Genomic DNA, 18,347 nt, shown 5'->3' with positions numbered 1-18,347 from the left:
ATCATCTATGTATCATTCACATATATCATCCACATATCATCTATGTATCATTCACATATCATCTACATATCATCCACATATCATCTATGTATAATTCACATATCATCTATGTATCATTCACATATCATCTACATATCATCCACATATCATCTATGTATCATTCACATATCATCTACGTATCATCCACATATCATCCACATATCATCTACGTATCATCCACATATCTATTTGGTATTTGTAATTATAACCTTAGATTTTTTCTTGATTTCTATGTTTTAACAGCGGACTGTATGATAATCTTGAATTGCACAAGACCAGACGTACAGACAGCACAGAGATAATAATCAATTAGAAGACTCCTAACTAATAGTCAAGTGACTACATCATCTGACAAGGTCACAACAGCATCTTTTGTGTCAGCGTTCTATTTTAGACTGTCTTCCTTCGTGTTCTCCATCCTTACAAGTACATTTCGTTCCAGGCATTGATATTTATTTTACACATCTAATATATGGCTCCAAAAGTCAAGAACACGCATGAGAGGTCAATGTTTGACTACATCAGGAGTGCTTAACAGGAATAGTGAAGTGTAACGAGCGTAATATACGGCCGTACGGAAATCAGACAACACACTAACCAATGCAATCACGCAACATGCACATGTCTGGGATGAGAATTACATATGTTAATCAATGAATGGGCAAAAAAAGTGGAACCCCATACGAATCATGTGTGTAGCATCTGATTTTTACAGATACATTGCCCTTATTAACCTAGGAATCTATATGATCACGAACATTTTAAAATGTATAAAAACAGGACGTTAAAAAATAGACAAATGGATAAAAATATGGATGAGACACATCCCAGCTTTCTGGATGAAACTCAGTTTTTACACTCATATGTTTTTCTGTACACACAATTAAAAGAGATATATGTTTTTCAATCAGATATTCCCATAATGTTTGCACTTTGATGGGGGGTATAATTTTATGTTATTTTTATACTCTATATTATTAATTTTCTGCCAATATTACAAAAGACTTTGGGGTGGGGGGTTTCAACCAGGGCTGTGGAGTCGGTAAGCCAAACCTTCGACTCCGACGCCTCAATTTCCCTTGCACCGACTCTGACTGCCACATATATTGCTTATAGTTAAGTGAAAAATGTATTGTAGTACAATGTGAACATCAGACATTTAATCATTCTTATGATACAATAATCAATATATTTAGGTAGAACATAAAATATATTTATTGGAATACAACTCCAGGACAAAAACTGTAATAAATTGTAAATATGTTATACACTATGTAATATCCAGTAGATTACATATATATCTTGTGTGTGCATGTATAATATATATATATATATATATATATATATAATTACATATTGTATTACATATTTACAATTTATTACAGTTTTTTGTGTTCTAAAGTTGTATTCCAATAAATATATTTTATGTTCTATCTAAATATCTTGATTATTCTATCATAAAAATGATTAAATGTCTGATGTTCACATTGTACTACAATACATTTTTCACTTAAATATATAAGCATTATATTAAATGTTATTTTATTATTTAGTATGTTTTTGTTGAAAATTGTTTTTTGCCACTTACATAGAGTATTACATAGTGTTATATGTAAGTGGCAAAAAACAGTTTTCAAAAAAACATAGTAAATACCATTTGTGCAGTCTATGAATTTGTTATAAGAAATAGAATAGCTTCCATCAGATCCTCCTTCATAGATGACCTCAAATCTGACCTGATAATTTTAAGGCTAGAGAACAACCTCTCTACAGTAACTTGTGTTGGAGGCAAAGCCGTAACCACATGGACAACATCTCTAACAATTTCCGGGTATAAAGGAATTGCCTCATGCACAGTCAGTTTTGATGAACGGTTAAATTTTTCTATTTCTTTGAGAGCAAGTGAAAAATTTTCCTGAAATCTGGTCAATCTGCTGCTATAGGAGACGGAATGAAATCTTTTTCCTTGCGGCAACGCTTTGTCTGCTCCATGTCATCCAAATATTTGTCAAAGTTAAACTCCTCATCTGATGAGGATGAAGATATGGCAGCAGTAGCACTGTCAGGCCCCAAGTTCTCTTGCGCCTGGCAGTCCTATAGCTGCTCATCCTAACTGCTACCTCAGTCAGAGCTTCTTTTCCTTTAGTAAGCTGTTGATCATCAAGCAGTATACGATGACTTGGGTCCACATAAACAGCTGCCAGAAGAATTTTATTTTCCAATAGCTGTGTCTCTCTCCGTTTCAGTGAAGCAGAAATGCCATCTGCGATTAAACCTCCTCTTTGGGACAGGAAAAATAGCAAGTTCTTCCACTCCCTTATGAAAATGCCAGGAGTTAAATCCTCAGCTTGTAATTTTTTAGTCATGGTAAATGGGTGATTAAGCAATTCCTTCAATTCAGCCACCTGTGTCCATTGACCTTCATTTAAGGTTACTTGAGGGTTCACTATATCTATAAGAAACGATTTTAGTTCAAGCAATCGCTCAACCATTAAATAAGTGCTGCCTCACTGAGTTGGTTGATCAACAATTGCCCCTTTCCCAGCACGTCTCTTCAAGATGGAATCAATTTTAGGGGTTCTGGCGGCAAAAACCAACTTCCTCACTTTTCCAATCAGATTTCCAGCATGTCTGCCCAGTTTCACACATCCGGCTTTTCGCCGGTTTGGCGGATGCGGCGCACACCAGTACAGTACGATACAATACAGTGTCAGCACAACTTCCAGGTCACATGAAAGCATGTGACCGTCGTTTGTCGCGCTGCAACTGTACTGTATACACTGTACTGGAGTGCGCCGCATCCGCTAAACCGGCGAAAAGACGGATGTGTGAAATCGGGGTCCCTCTTGCAGACTCTCTTATTGCCAGCTGCAGTGTGTGCACAACACAGCGCATGAGATGAATATGAAGTGTTTTGAAGCAGCTTCAACAAGATCTAATGCTAAAGTATCATTTTGCTGTTCTTCTGTTGTAATATCTGTTTGTTCCTCAGTTACATGAGCAGCGCTGTGGCCTTCCATCTCACACATACTGAATCCTAAATTTTCTTCTAGCTGTTGTTCATTACTCTCATTCATCAGTTTAATTATACTTATGTTTGAAGCATTGTTCATTACAATAGCAAGAACCTGTTATTTTTTGCGTTCCTCATCTTGCAGAACTTTTTCCACTAAGGCCTGGAGAAACTGGCTGATGTGATGAGCTTTACTATCTTTTACTGCCAGTGTCTTGCTAACAATTTCTTTCTTGTCACAAACATATTTAACATTGATGGCAAAATAATTCAGTGAAATGCAGTGACTCTGGGATCCCAGCAAAGGCAATAGGTTTCAAGATAGGACATTCAGACACAGCATTTTGTGAGGATCCTCACAAAGAATGAGCAGTCAGTTTGTGGCGTTTTTCTAATCTGCTTTTGCTATTGAAAACATTATTTATGAGCTCAAAAACCTTTCAGCTGATGCATTTTTTTTAAAAAGCTGATCTGCTTTTGCAGCTGAAAAAGGTATCCTCAAAAAACGCAGCAAAAACGCTGTGTGAATGTAGCCTTAGATCAGGAATAGAACAGCCATTTATAGGACATTTCATAAGTTTCCCAAATTCCTATGAAAAAAATTTCATCACACTCTGCATTGCACTACTGTCCCCAATTTATTAAATATGTTAGGAATCGGAGTCGGTGCATTTTATATCGACTCCGACTCCACCAAAATGAGCTCCGACTCCACGACTCCGACTCCACAGCCCTGGTTTCAACATTTAAATACTTGTTTTTAATTGGACTTCCCTGTAACTGGGGCTGGTATATTAACCCCTATTACAGGGGAAATGCTGGTTCATAGCAGAATTGATAAGGTCTACTCCTAGTACCCAGTAGAATGCGGACCACCTGGAGATTTAATGTTGACGGGTGGTCCAGAAGCCATTTAGAAACTTGATGGTTTGTATTTTTTTTGCTTAAATTATGAACACAGTTTTTCCGAGAGCAAATAAAGTTTACAACACTACATTAAATTCTGTAATTGAAATTTTAATTTAATTGTAACTGTCTAAAACAGTAGATTACAGCCCCCACCCTTGACATGTTTAGCTGCAGATAGGCATATTGATGCACCCATTTTCTCTGAAGAAGCTGTGTCCCAAAATAAGCTGTTTCGGGGGGTGCTAGTCTTTGTTTTTAATAGTGAGAGAGAGGAGGGTCTATTAATATATTAGAGCAGTATTGCAGATTGATAGATGGTGAAGCTGAGTCTCATGTACATTAATTCCATTCTACCTGGAGAGCAGCATAATAAGACATAATACACAGTTATATTGTGGACTATACATTGTTTGAGGGACTTACCATTAATTAAAGAGAACTTATCATTGTTACAATTGTCCACTTATTGCTTGTATTTTATTCCTGCTGCTTCTCTGATTATCCCATTTTTATGTTTTATTTAAATCCACCCTATGGTACTAGAGATATGGGCCTTTAGTATTTCGTGCTATTGTTTATGGTCTATATAAGGAGGCGGGCTCACAGGGCTCCTTGGGGGCGTGTCATAGCTTGCTCTGCATAATTACCCCGTGAGCCACACCCCCACGGTAATGAGCATAAAAACTAGCTCCAAATTAAAAGGCCCATATCTGTAGAACAGTATGGTGGATTTAAAGAAAGAAAAAAATGGAATAATCATAGGAGCGGCGGGAATAACATAGGAGCAAGGACTGTCCACTTTTCATCTAGTGACAGGTTGTATTTAAAATGACGTTGCATTCATAAAGTGATATAGCATAATCTCTCTAATAACCTAATGTATTGCAGTAAACCGTGATTCTTATGTGCCCTTAAGCAAACTGTGCTCATGATATTATCACCATTGGCGTAGGGCAGAGCTATTGCCTACAGCCTCCTCGGGTTTGTTCTGGATCAATACTACAAGATAAGATATAGGTCTTTTTCTAAATGGACCCGAGTAGCCATATGCAAGCAGCAGCTACATTTTTGCTGACACAGCCAGGAAAGCAGCCGCAATGAATCTGGAGTCAGAAAGCAGTTTCTTCTAGTAACTGAATCACTCCAATCTTACAGCAGTTTCACGCTGACCTAGACCTGGGCAGCATACAATAGTGGCCGGCTGGCTCATTGCAGAGCACTACGGCCCACGCTGGAGAAGGCAGATTACACACTTCACAAATGAATGTGCTGCAAACCCAGATAAGTCCTGTTCACACCTATTCTACAGATCAAGAAAAATGAGGCTGAGTAGACCAGTATCTGAGCCCTCCGGACATAAGGCTCAGACTTATTGTGCTGCTTGGATATAGAATGTGAACATATGGAAGTGCTGAATCCGTCCGATGGAGGACACTGTCAGCACAATATGGGACTCCACCGGACCAATTATTGGCTCTGGGATTTTTTTAAGGAATCTGTTTGTGGTCCAGAACACCACATTTTCCTAAAAATGTTAGTCTACAGAATTATACAATCTGACATAAAGGGGTAAAAATTGGAAAGTAATATATACAAATCAACAGCAAATATGGGAAACTAGCCGAGGCATACAAATCAGTCATGGGGTGAGTTTGTTCTCTTTACAGGACAATATCTGAGTAATGTCTGAATATGGGCCTCATCCACTGACTCACCTAACAGAGGACAGTAAGACAAGCAGCTGAACACTCCGCAGAACACTCACTTTTACCACTCAACGTCTAGGAATCCACTCAGACCACAGCTAGCCAAGTCACCGAAAGGTCAGCACTAGTGATCAGCGAGCACTACCATGTTCGGAGCACTACCATGTTCGGTGCTCAGTTCTTGTAACGACTAGTGATGAGCGAGCACTACCATGTTCAGAGCACTACCATGTTCGGTTCTCGGTACTCGTAACGACTAGTGATGAGCAAGCACTACCATGTTCGGAGCACTACCATGCTGTAGTGCTTGGTACTCGTAACGACTAGTGATGAGCGAGCACTACCATGTTCGGTGCTCAGTTCTTGTAACGATTAGTGATGTGTGAGCACTACCATGCTCGGGTGCTCAGTACTCCTAAGGATTACGGTAGTGATGGGTGGGCACTAACATTTTCGGTGCTCGGTACATGTCACAAATAGGGATGAGTGAGTACTACCATGCTCAGTTCTCGTAACGAGCATTCGGACATTCAGACTGGCTTGGCTTGTGTACCAAGTATAATGGAAGCCAATGGGATAATCCCCATTGACTTCCATTATACTCGGTACACAAGCCAAGCCAGTCTGAATGTCCGAATGCTCGTTATGAGAACCGAGCATGGTAGTACTCACTCATGCCTAGTTGTTACATGTACCGAGCACCGAATATGTTAGTGCCCACCCATCACTACCGTAATCCTACTCGCTCATCACTAGTCATTACTAGTACTGAGCACCCGAGCATGGTAGTGCCACTCATCACTAGGTATTACGAGTACCAAGCACCCGAGCATGGTAGTTCTAGACATCACTAGTCATTATGAGTACCAAGCACCCGAGCATGGTAGTGCTAGCTTATCAGTAGTCGTTACGAGTACTGAGCATGATAGTGCTCACTCATCACTAGCCGTTACGAGTACCAAGCACCCAAGCATGGTAGTGCTCGATCATCACTAATTGTTACGAGTAGCGAGCACCCGAGCATGGTAGTGACGCTCATCATCAGTTGCTACAATTCCCGAGCACACAAGCATGGTAGTGCCCGCTCATCACTACAGTAATCCTTACGAGTACTGAGCACCCGAGCATGGTAGTGATCACTCATCACTAGTCGTTACGAGTACTGAGCACCCGAGCATGGTAGAGCTCGCTCATCATTAGTCGTTACGAGTACTGAGCACCCCAGCATGGTAGTGCCACTCATCACTAGGTATTATGAGTACCAAGCACCCCAGCATGGTAGTGCCAGACATCACTAGTCGTTATGAGTACCGAGCACCCGAGCATGGTAGTGCTAGCTCATTACTAGTCGTTACGAGTATCGAGCACCCGATCATGGTAATGCTAGCTCATCACTAGTCGTTACGAGTACCGAGCATGGTTGTGCTCACTTATCACTAGCCGTTACGAGTACCAAGCACCCAAGCATGGTAGTGCTCGCTCATCACTAGTCGTTACGAGGTCCGAGCACCCGAACATGACAGTGCTCGCTCATCACTAGTCGTTACGAGTACCAAAACCCGAGCATGGTAGTGCTTGCTCATCACAAGTCGTTAGAAGTACCAAGCACCCGAGCATGGTAGTGCCACTCATCACTTGTCAGCAGCCACATTCTGTAAGTGCAAAAAATCAGCAAAACCTTTATTCCCCCATGATAAAATAAAGCTTGTGTCTTCTTTTGTGAATAAAGACAGTTTGAAGACTTTTTGTACCTATGTAGCTGCTGTCATTTCAACAATTTGGATCACAGAATACTCACAGACTACTCATTTGAGGAAATTCATTAAGAAGGGTTGTAGAATGGAGTGATCCGAGCGAGACAGTGCCTTTGACATGGCAGGAGATGTTTAAGCCGAATTCACACATCCATGTGTGGCAGTCGGAGCACAAACCACGAAGCACGGACCGGTCGCAGGTATCCTGATCGGAATTTGACATCTCAGAAGACCAGCGACCGATCAGTGAATCATAGACCATGACACACAGATGTGTGAATGTCACCTTAGAATGTCAGTCTTAATCCAGGGTGGCTGGCGTAAGAGGCAATACAAATCATTAAAGGGGTTGTTCCCTTTCAGTTCATGTTTGTCCCTGGTTGCAGTAAAAACAAACCATGCTGTCCTCACTGTCCTCAAGACCACCAACAAGTCTCCGCTCGCTCCTGGTGTCTGGCATGGGCAGTGGCGACGAGTCAACAGTCAATCAGTGAGCTCTGCTGACTTACAGCTGCTGAGCTCACTGATTGGTGTCCGACCTGTCGATGTGACGGTAGCGCTACAGCCAATGCCAGACATCAGGAGCCATGCCGGAGACTCGCCAATACAGCGCAGTTTGTTTTTTGTCTACCAAACAGTGCCCAGGGACAGACATTACCTAGAGGAGGACAACCCCTTTAAGATGCCTATTAGTAAAACGGGGGTATCTTTCTGCTGCCTGTACGTTAGTTACAGAGCGAAGTCCATTTGTGCTATAGTTAATTGTGCCGTAAATGTTAGGGAATCTGAGCAGTGCTGCGCCTCGTCCCCTTCTGCCCGTACATGATAAGGAATCTGGGCAGTGCTGCACCTCGTCCCCTTCTGCCCGTACATGATAGGGAATCTGGGCAGTGCTGCGCCTCGCCCCCTTCTGCCCGTACATGATAGGGAATCTGGGCAGTGCTGCACCTCCTCCCCTTCTGCCCGTACATGATAGGGAATCTGGGGAGTGCTGCACCTCGTCCCCTTCTGCCCATACATGATAGGGAATCTGGGCAGTGCTGCGCCTCGTCCCCTTCTGCCCGTACATGATAGGGAATCTGGGCAGTGCTGCGCCTCGTCCCCTTCTGCCCGTACATGATAGGGAATCTGGGCAGTGCTGCGCCTCGTCCCCTTCTGCCCGTACATGATAGGGAATCTGGGCAGTGCTGCGCCTCGTCCCTTTCTGCCCGTTCATGATAGGGAATCTGGGCAGTGCTGCGCCTCATCCCCTTCTGCCCGTACATGATAGGGAATCTGGGCAGTGCTGCGCCTCGTCCCCTTCTGCCCGTACATGATAGGGAATCTGGGCAGTGCTGCGCCTCGCCCCCTTGTGCCCATACATGATAGGGAATCTGGGCAGTGCTGCGCCTCATCCCCTTCTGCCCGTACATGATAGGGAATCTGGGCAGTGCTGCGCCTCATCCCCTTCTGCCCGTACATGATAGGGAATCTGGGCAGTGCTGCGCCTCGTCCCCTTCTGCCCGTACATGATAGGGAATCTGGGCAGTGCTGCGCCTCATCCCCTTCTGCCCGTACATGATAGGGAATCTGGGCAGTGCTGCGCCTCGTCCCCTTCTGCCCGTACATGATAGGGAATCTGGGCAGTGCTGCGCCTCGTCCCCTTCTGCACATACATGATAGGGAATCTGGGCTGTACTGCGCCTCGTCCCCTTGTGCCCATACATGATAGGGAATCTGGGCAGTGCTGCGCCTCGCCCCCTTCTGCCCGTACATGATAGGGAATCTGGGCAGTGCTGCACCTCCTCCCCTTCTGCCCGTACATGATAGGGAATCTGGGCAGTGCTGCGCCTCATCCCCTTCTGCCCGTACATGATAGGGAATCTGGGCAGTGCTGCGCCTCGTCCCCTTCTGCCCGTACATGATAGGGAATCTGGGCAGTGCTGCGCCTCGTCCCCTTCTGCACATACATGATAGGGAATCTGGGCTGTACTGCGCCTCGTCCCCTTGTGCCCATACATGATAGGGAATCTGGGCAGTGCTGCGCCTCGCCCCCTTGTGCCCATACATGATAGGGAATTTGGGCTGTGCTGTGCCTTATCCCCTTCTTCTGAGCTTTGCCCGTTTTTCTAAAGATGATAGAGATGGCATAAAAGTGACAAATATCTGCGACTTTTTAGCGTCAGAAAACAGATAAGTCCCAAAGTGATTTCTTACCTAACATCTGACTGAAGAGCAGCTGCTCCAAATCGCCAAGGACAGTCACCACTAATTCCGGGTCCACTTTGAGGAACGTCTTCTTGTCATCGGAGGGTTCGTTGGACGTCTCCTCGGCTGCGGTGCCACCAGTGCTCGAGTCCGATGCTTTACTGAGTGGTTTGACCTCCGCGTATGGACCGCGAGGAATACGGCTGGGCGTCCTGGGTTGTAGAAGGGAGTGCTCCGAGCGAGACAGTGCCCTTGACATGGCAGGGGAAGCGGGGCTGGCAGCATGGTTTCGTGGTGGCGTTATGGTAGACAGGTCATCACACCAGTCAGGGCCACACAGACGGAGTTTCTTCTCAGCATCAGTCAGCACGGACAGATTAGTGAGGGAGCGCTGGCGTCTAAGGGGTGCTCCAGGCAAGCGGGATTCAGGGGCGGCACTCGAGGGGCCCCGAAAAACACGCAGCTCCGCAGATCGGCCCGGACCCACCCCTGAGGGTGGCTTCACTTTCCGCTGCATCATTCCACCTCCCCGTCCTGGAAAAAGAGGAGACATTTTATCAAGGAGGCAAATCTGTAGGGTCAATACTGGCAGAGAGGGGGAATGACAGGCTGGCACAGCAATGGCCTAAAGGAGAAGGCAAGCTGCAGGGCACTGGAGGAAAGACAGGCAAAATGGAGAAGGAAGGTGTGAAAAAAAGGAGACATGATGCAAGGGAAGAAAATGGTGGAGAAGGATGCACACAGAATATAGGAAAAGCAAGGGAAAGAGGAGATGGCATGCAAATGGAAGAATGGAGGGCATCCATGGTGCCCACTGTACCCACCGCAATGGGAAGGCAGCACAGCCCGGTGTCGTCCTAACGGGCACTCCCTCCGCTTCTCCCTCTACGTCCCCGAGGATGCTGAGATAAAGGAGGAGGGAAGGAAAGGGGGAGAGAGGAAGCGAGAGGAAGGAGGAGGGAGAGAGACAGAAGAAAGAGGAGGAGGGACTGCAAAGGAGGAGAGCTCCGGAGCGCAGCTGGACGGAAGGGAAGTCCTGTCACCAGTGTCCCCACAGGCAGCACGCTGCCCGCTCCGCACAATGGCCGTGCTGCCCACTGCTCTGCCAGCTACAATGGACCGGTGATAGTGGGCAGCGCCTCCCGCACGGCATTGTGTGCACCGATCGGACGTGCCGCCTGGTGGCCGCAGTGGGTACCGCAGTCCTGCCCAAAATCTCGCGCAGGGAGGATCGCTGCAGTTTTACGTATTTCCGACGTATGTCCACAAACATCTGCAGGCTTTACCCCAGAGATGGGAAGGCGGTACCCCCTGCACTCTGGAGTAACTCCGATCTCCACATGATGCAGGCTGACCCTCCTCCAATCCATCCTGTGTGCGAGAGCAGACGAGAAACACTAGGGTTAACCTTCACATAATTACTGCTCAAAAGCCTCTAGTATTAAAAATGAAGCAACTTTCCAAAAGCCCACCATTAGCCTTTCCTATAATGCAGCTTGTTTGCAGAGTCAAACATGTTTGTGTCTCCATGGCAACAGACCACTCGCCGTCCCTGCTTCATTGTGAGCCATATAATAACACATGACCTCTCACAATGGCAGTTATGAGCTTTATGGGGTAAAATACGCTCAGTCAGACCCCATACAGCAGGTTTCTGGGGCAATTGTGACCCCAAAGCCAGGTGTGGATGTGTGGCACCCCTGAGGCTCTGGTCGCCACAGGTAGCTGCACCTCTGTTACGGTGCGGTATCTATCTCAGGTAAAGGGGGGGTTAATCACCGGTGTTTCACATTCACACTTACATACAGCTTAGGAGCCTTCTCACAGGGTGGGATGGCTCAGGGTAGGCAGGGGGGTAGCCATCTCGATGCATGGGACTTCCCCGGTCACTGAAGCCAGCCACCTGGAGGGCGGGGTCCACTTGGGGTAGAAATAGGCGCGAGACACATGACTCTGATGAGTCGGGACCATAGTTCTCCTCTGGAACTCTTGCACTTTACTGGGCCCGGGGCTTGGAGCGGGAGCTCAGCCAGGGTACCTAACTGCTGAGGGGGACATCCTAGGAAAAGGACATGTTCTCTCTTTTTTTCTTCAAACACCAGTGGTGGCCCCTCACTTGCTTGGGATTGACCGGAGCCAACAACGGCAGAGGCCAGCACCTGGGTGCAGCTTTAAATCAGTGAGTAAAAGAACCTGGAACCGCAGTTACCGACTCAGACGCTGATTAGCGACGCCGTCACCCCGTGCTCTGGCGCTTCCAAGGGACTGCCAACTCCCGTCATCCCACCTGGGGCCCGCTCTGCCTGTGGGGAATGACACCATCCCGGCTGCCATAACACCTGTGACATATTCTGCAGTGACGGCTAATCCCTGGCCACATACCACAGGGGGTGTCACGACAAATTTTCCCCAATCACCCCACTTCCCCTTCAATTACTGCACGCCTCGGGGCAACGGAACCGGGCAAGGCCACCCGTGACATCGCCTGACCCGACCCGCGACGGCCCGACAAAGAGTAGGTTAACCACCTGCCCCGTGGGGTGCTGCAGATGTAAAGGGAAAGAGTGTAATCCACTCCTGACTTTATCTACCTCACCGACATCAAAATAATTCCTGACTATGTGCCTTCCCCTTAGGCCAAGTTCAGACAGGTGTATGTCATGGTCCGTATACAGACCGCAAGGCCTGGACTAACCAAGAGTCTCGGGACCCCAGCTTACCCCTCATATGTGACTGTAAGGTCGGATACGCGGTCAGTCCGGGCCTTGTAGTTCATATACAGAGCAATAAATTCATCAGTCTGAACTGGGCCTTACTCCAGCGCTCTATGAGTGATGATGATTAAGAAAGAGCCTTTAGTGAGATGAATATAAAGTAAATATGGCTGCAGGATGACACTATAACCGGTTTGTTTCTACTCTGTGTGCAGAATTAGGCTATGTGCGCACGTTGCGTAAATACATGCAGTTATGCTGCGCTTTGTAGCGCAGCATAACTGCATGCGTCCTGCGTCTCCTGCATAATCTATGAAGATTATGCAGGAGCCGTGCGCACGTGGCGTCTTAGAGTGCAGCGCTTCGGCTGCTGCCCGAAGCGCGCGTTCTAAGAAGTGACATGTCACTTCTTCCGTGCGCTTTGCCGGCAGCCCCCGCTCTGTCTATGGGAGGAGCTGCAGGCAGAGCGCATGGAATCGGCATTTTTTTTTCACTACGGACATTTTCTGCAGCGATTTGAAATGCACGTGTGCTTTTCAGATCGCTGCAGAAATTTCTGCAGTGACTGTACGCAACGTGCGCACATAGCCTTATTAGGCAAATGAGTATTTTGATCACATGATACTTTTTATACATGTTGTCCTACTCCAAGCTGTATAGGCTTGAGAGCCAACTACCAATTAAGTAAATCAGGTGATGTACATCTCTGTAATGAGGAGGGGTGTGGTCTAATGACATCAACGCCCTATATAAGGTGTGCTTAATTATTAGGCAACTTCCTTTCCTTTGGCAAAATGGGTCTGAAGAGAGATTTGACGGGCTCTGAAAAGTGCAAAATTGTGAGATGTTGTCAGGGCCAGGTGGACGGGCAGACCCAGGAGGTGGATCCACTGGGCCGAACTCCTAGATGTTGGTAAGGGGTCCGGTAGCTGGAGCACTATAGACAGCAGAACAGTCCGTGCACACGAGGATAACGGAGAAGTCCCTGGGACCACGGAGTCACTGGTGGTAGTCCGGGTGACGCAGCTCAGGTTCGGAAGCCGAGATGATGTCAAGCGGGGTCCGGAACCTTTGGAGCGAGATGACGGGTCACCGCAGGGATCCGAGATGGTACGGACTGTCAGGATGGCAGATGGACAGCGTTCGGGGTTCGGGATTCGGTCAGGACCGGATGGCGAGGCAGGCACGGCTCTACAAGAGAGATAGGTGAGTATATCACAAAAACACCAGGCGACCTGACTCCTAGCTTAGGAAACACGAAGATCAGGCCCCGCCCCCTTGGACAATAAACCCCTTTATACCCTGTACCTGTTTTGCATCATTTCCTGTTAATGGACACTGGCCCTTTAAGAAAGGGTCAGTGACCGCGCGCGCGCCCTAATGCGCATGCGCGCGGCCCGGGTGCCAGAAGCCAGGGAAGGAGGCTGAGAGGAGGACGCAGGGGAGCCGGCCAGGACCTGGGAAGCCGTCGGGCGCCGGGATCGGAGACCAGGGGGCCTGGGAAGGACGGGCACCGGAGGCTGGAGAGCGGGGAGCGTGGCAGGTGAGCCGGGGAGCGGAGCTGAGGACCCGGGGAGCGGAGCAGAGGACCCGGGGAGGAGAGCCGAGGACCCGGGGAGCGTGACAGTACCCCCCCCCACGCCCCCATCCCCGCAACCGGGACATGAAGGCACGGATCAGAGGAGTGCCCACGTTCTCCCTGGGCTCCCAGGACCTATCCTCAGGACCATACCCCTCCCAGTCCACCAGGAAGAACTGTCGACCCCGTACGGTCTTCATGGCCACGATATCCCTTACCGTATAGATGTCGTCATCGGCAATAGGTGGAGGAGCCGGACTGGCAGCAGCGGAGAAGGGACCAAGGACAACCGGCTTGAGCAGGGAGACGTGGAATGAGTTGGGTATCCTCATCGTGGCCGGGAGCTGTAGCTTGTAGGAGACCTCATTGATCTTGTTGAGGACTTTAAACGGCCCGATGTAGCGAGGACCCAGCTTGTATGATGGTATCTTCAAGCGGACGTACTTGGAAGCAAGCCAGACGAGATCTCCAGGAGAGAAACACGGAGGGTCCAGACGTCTCTTGTCTGCGTGTCGTTTCATCCGTAGGGAAGCACGCCCAAGGGACGCCTTGACAGAGTCCTAAATGGTTGCAAAGTCACGGGCTACAGTATCAGCAGCAGGGACATCCGAAGAAGGGGATACCGGCAATGGGACGGAGGGCTGGAGTCCGTAAACGACATGGAAGGGAGAGCTGGAGGACGACTCACTGATGTGGTGGTTATGGGAGAATTCAGCCCAAGGAAGAAGCGTGGACCAGTCGTCGTGATGGGCGTTGACATAGTGACGTAAAAAAGAGGTCAAGATTTGATTGACCCTCTCCACTTGGCCATTAGACTGAGGATGGTATGCAGATGAAAAGTCCAGAGTCACTCCCAGATGTTTGCAGAGAGCCCTCCAGAAGCGGGAGGTGAACTGAGTTCCTCTGTCGGATACGATGTGTAATGGAAAGCCATGCAAGCAGAAGATGTGATGTATATAGGCATCCGCGAGTTCTTGAGCAGAGGGCAGTCCTGCCATAGGGACGAAATGAGCCATTTTAGAGAACCGATCCACCACGACCCATATGACTGTGTGCCCGGAGGACAATGGCAAGTCCGTAATAAAGTCCATCGCTATGTGTTGCCACGGAACTGAGGGTATCGGCAGAGGCAGAAGACGGCCATATGGCAGGTGTTTGGGCGTCTTGTTCCTGGCACAAGAGGAGCAGGCAGAGACAAAAGCAGCGACGTCCGTGCGAAGGGATGGCCACCAGTAGTGACGTACAATCGCACTCCAAGTTCTCCTCTGACCAGCATGACCGGCTGTTTTCGAGGCATGACCCCAGTGTAACACTTTTTGCCTGTCTGTCTCAGAGACATAGGTCTTCCCGGGCGGTATCTGGGCCAGGGTGACAGGGGCCACCGGAATGATTTTGCTAGGACAGATGATGGGTTGGGTAGTCTCTTCCTCCTGCTCCATGGGCATGAAAGACCTGGACAAGGCATCAGCGCGTACATTCTTGTCCGCGGGTCGGAAATGGAGCTGGAAATCAAACCTGGCAAAGAATAAGGACCACCTGGCTTGCCGTGGGTTCAGTCACTGAGCAGACCGCAGGTATTCCAGGTTCTTGTGGTCCGTGTAAATAATCACGGGGTACACTGCTCCCTCTAGAAGGTAGCGCCATTCCTCCAGAGCCAGTTTGACTGCCAAGAGCTCTCGGTCACCGATGGTGTAGTTGCGTTCAGGCGCTGAGAAGCTCCTGAAGAAGAATGCGCAAGTCACCATCTTCCCGGAGGAGGACTTCTGCATGAGCACTGCTCCGGCTCCTGAGGAGGAGGCATCCACCTCCAGGGTGAACTGGCGGTTTAACTCCGGACGGTGGAGTACAGGAGAGGAGGCAAATGCCCGCTTCAGAGAGCCAAACACGGCGTCGGCCGCCGGGGACCAGTCCTTGGGATTAGCCTCTTTCCTGGTCAAAGCAGAGAGAGGAGCAGTCAGAGCAGAGAAGTGAGGGATGAACTGGCGGTAGTAGTTGGCGAATCCCAGGAAGCGTTGGATTGCCTTCAGTCCAGAAGGAGGAGGCCAGTTGAGAATGGAGGAGACCTTCTTTGGATCCATCTGTAGTCCAGTATCAGAGATGATGTACCCCAGGAAGGGGAGAGAAGACTGCTCAAAGACACACTTCTCGTACTTGGCGTACAGGCGATTCTCTCTCAGTCTTTGTAGAACCAGTTGTACGTTCTCTCTGTGGGTCTGGAGGTCTGGTGAGAAGACAAGGATGTCATCCAGATACACTACTACACAGACGTAAAGAAGGTCCCGGAAAACGTCGTTCACCAGTTCTTGAAAGACGGCTGGGGCGTTACACAGGCCGAGGGGCATCACGCAGTATTCATAGTGCCCATCGCGCGTATTGAACGCGGTCTTCCATTCGTCCCCAGAGCGGATGCATACCAGATTGTAAGCACCCCGAAGATCCAGCTTGGTGAACACACGAGCTCCTCTAAGCCGGTCAAACAATTCGGGGATGAGCGGCAGAGGGTACTTGTTTTTTACGGTGATTTGATTCAAACCCCGGTAGTCTATGCATGGGCGTAAGTCGCCCTCTTTCTTCTTGACGAAGAAGAAACCTGCTCCAGCAGGAGAGGAGGATCTCCGAATGAATCCCCTTGCCAGGCTCTCTGTGATGTAAGTAGACATGGCCCTTGTTTCGGCTGGAGACAATGGATATATCCGTCCTCGAGGTGGTGTTGTTCCAGGGAGCAGGTCGATGGCACAATCGTAAGGACGATGTGGCGGAAGTACCTCGGATTCCTTTTTATCAAAGACGTCTGCAAAGGACCAATAGGCCGAGGGCAGCCCCGGTAGGTTCTCTGGAACCGGAGGTCGTCGGATGGGTTGTATAGTCTTCAGGCACTTCTCATGGCACGAAGAGCCCCATCGGGTGATTTCGCCAGTGCCCCAGCTGACTGACGGTTCGTGTGTCCGTAACCAGGGAAGTCCCAGCAGGATCTGATGGGACATGTGTGGGAGGACGTAGAAAGCGATGTTCTCGGTGTGCAGGGCACCGATACGCAGTTCCACCGGCTTGGTGATCCAGGAGATGGTGTCAGAGAGGGGTCTCCCATCCACAGAGGCAATCACGAGGGGCTTGTCGAGTGGAGTAACAGGCACCTGGTACTTGTCCACCGTGGCCTGCTGGATGAAATTGCCTGCTGCCCCGGAATCGAGGTATGCCTCAGCCGTGAACCGCGTCTCTCCCGTTGTCACTTGCACAGTCCACGTAACCGGGTCTGAGAGAGTCCCAGCACCTAGGGTGGCCTCTCCTACCAACCCTAGGCTTTGGAGTTTCCCGGCCTCTCTGGACAGGAGCATAGCAGGTGTGTGTCCTCTCCGCAGTAAAAGCAGAGGCCCTTGGCGAGCCGCTCAGCTCGACGTAGTTCAGACTGCCGCACTCTGTCGATCTGCATGGGCTCGTGAATGGGAAGCCCAGCTGTCGATGACTGAAGTACGGCGGGCTTCTGCGGAGGAGAGGAATGCCGTACCGGACGTCTCTCACGGGACACTTCCTTAGATCGCTCCTGAAAACGAATGTCCACTCGAGTCGCTAGGGCGATCAGGGCATCCAGGGTGGTCGGTACGTCACGACCCGCCAGCTCGTTTTTAATTCGCCCCGAGAGTCCTTCCCAGAAGGCGGCGGTTAGGGCCTCGTTGTTCCACCCGAGTTCCGAAGCCAAGGTGCGAAACCGGATGGCGTATTGGCCCACCGTCAGAGTCCCCTGACGTAACCGGAGAAGAGACGAAGCGGACGCGGAGGCGCGTCCGGGCTCATCAAAGGTGCCACGGAATGCCTGCAGGAATTCCTGGATGTTCGTGGTCACAGGATCCCCCTTCTCCCACAAGGGGTTCATCCACGCCAGTGCCTCACCCTCTAGATGGGACATGATGAAGGCGACTTTGGCTTGATCGGAGGCAAACAAATGCGGCAGCTGCGTGAAATGAAGGGAGCATTGGTTTAAGAATCCCCTGCAGGTCTTGGGGTCTCCGGCGTACCGGGGTGGTGAGGCCAAACGAAGTCTGGAAGTATCTGAAGATGTCGCCACGGGAGCTGGAGCCGTGGACTGACTAGTGGAAGCCCGGGATGCTGAAGACGTAACTGCCGCTTGTAGCGTGTTCAGGCGGGCGTCCACAGAAGACATGAATTGCAGCATGCGGGTCTGAGTCTCACGCTGGCGTTGGAGTTCCTCCTGTACGGCTGCTAGTGCTGCAGCGGGATCCATGGCCTGATCTTACTGTCAGGGCCAGGTGGACGGGCAGACCCAGGAGGTGGATCCACTGGGCCGAACTCCTAGATGTTGGTAAGGGGTCCGGTAGCTGGAGCACTATAGACAGCAGAACAGTCTGTGCACACGAGGATAACGGAGAAGTCCCTGGGACCACGGAGTCACTGGTGGTAGTCCGGGTGACGCAGCTCAGGTTCGGAAGC

The 18,347-nt window shown here is 49.3% G+C and overlaps 1 protein-coding gene across 2 annotated transcripts in view; it reads right to left on the bottom strand.

Moving 5' to 3' along the window:
• Nucleotides 1–10,771, bottom strand: part of NAV1 (neuron navigator 1) — a 190,455-nt gene extending 179,684 nt beyond the window's left edge. For both annotated transcript variants that reach the window (XM_075335814.1, XM_075335815.1), the window contains exons 1-2: nt 10,433–10,771; nt 9,618–10,142 (exon numbers count right to left, since the gene is read on the bottom strand). In XM_075335814.1, the coding sequence (XP_075191929.1) occupies nt 9,618–10,128 (511 nt within the window). In that variant the 5' untranslated portion in view covers nt 10,129–10,142; nt 10,433–10,771. The remainder of the gene's footprint in view (nt 1–9,617; nt 10,143–10,432) is intronic.
• Between the last annotated feature and the right edge of the window lie 7,576 nt (nt 10,772–18,347).

Source organism: Anomaloglossus baeobatrachus, chromosome 2, assembly GCF_048569485.1.
Source record: "Anomaloglossus baeobatrachus isolate aAnoBae1 chromosome 2, aAnoBae1.hap1, whole genome shotgun sequence".
Taxonomy (NCBI): domain Eukaryota; kingdom Metazoa; phylum Chordata; class Amphibia; order Anura; family Aromobatidae; genus Anomaloglossus; species Anomaloglossus baeobatrachus.
The sequence above is the reverse complement of the archived record's forward strand: the minus strand, read 5'-3'. Positions and strand labels throughout refer to the sequence as shown.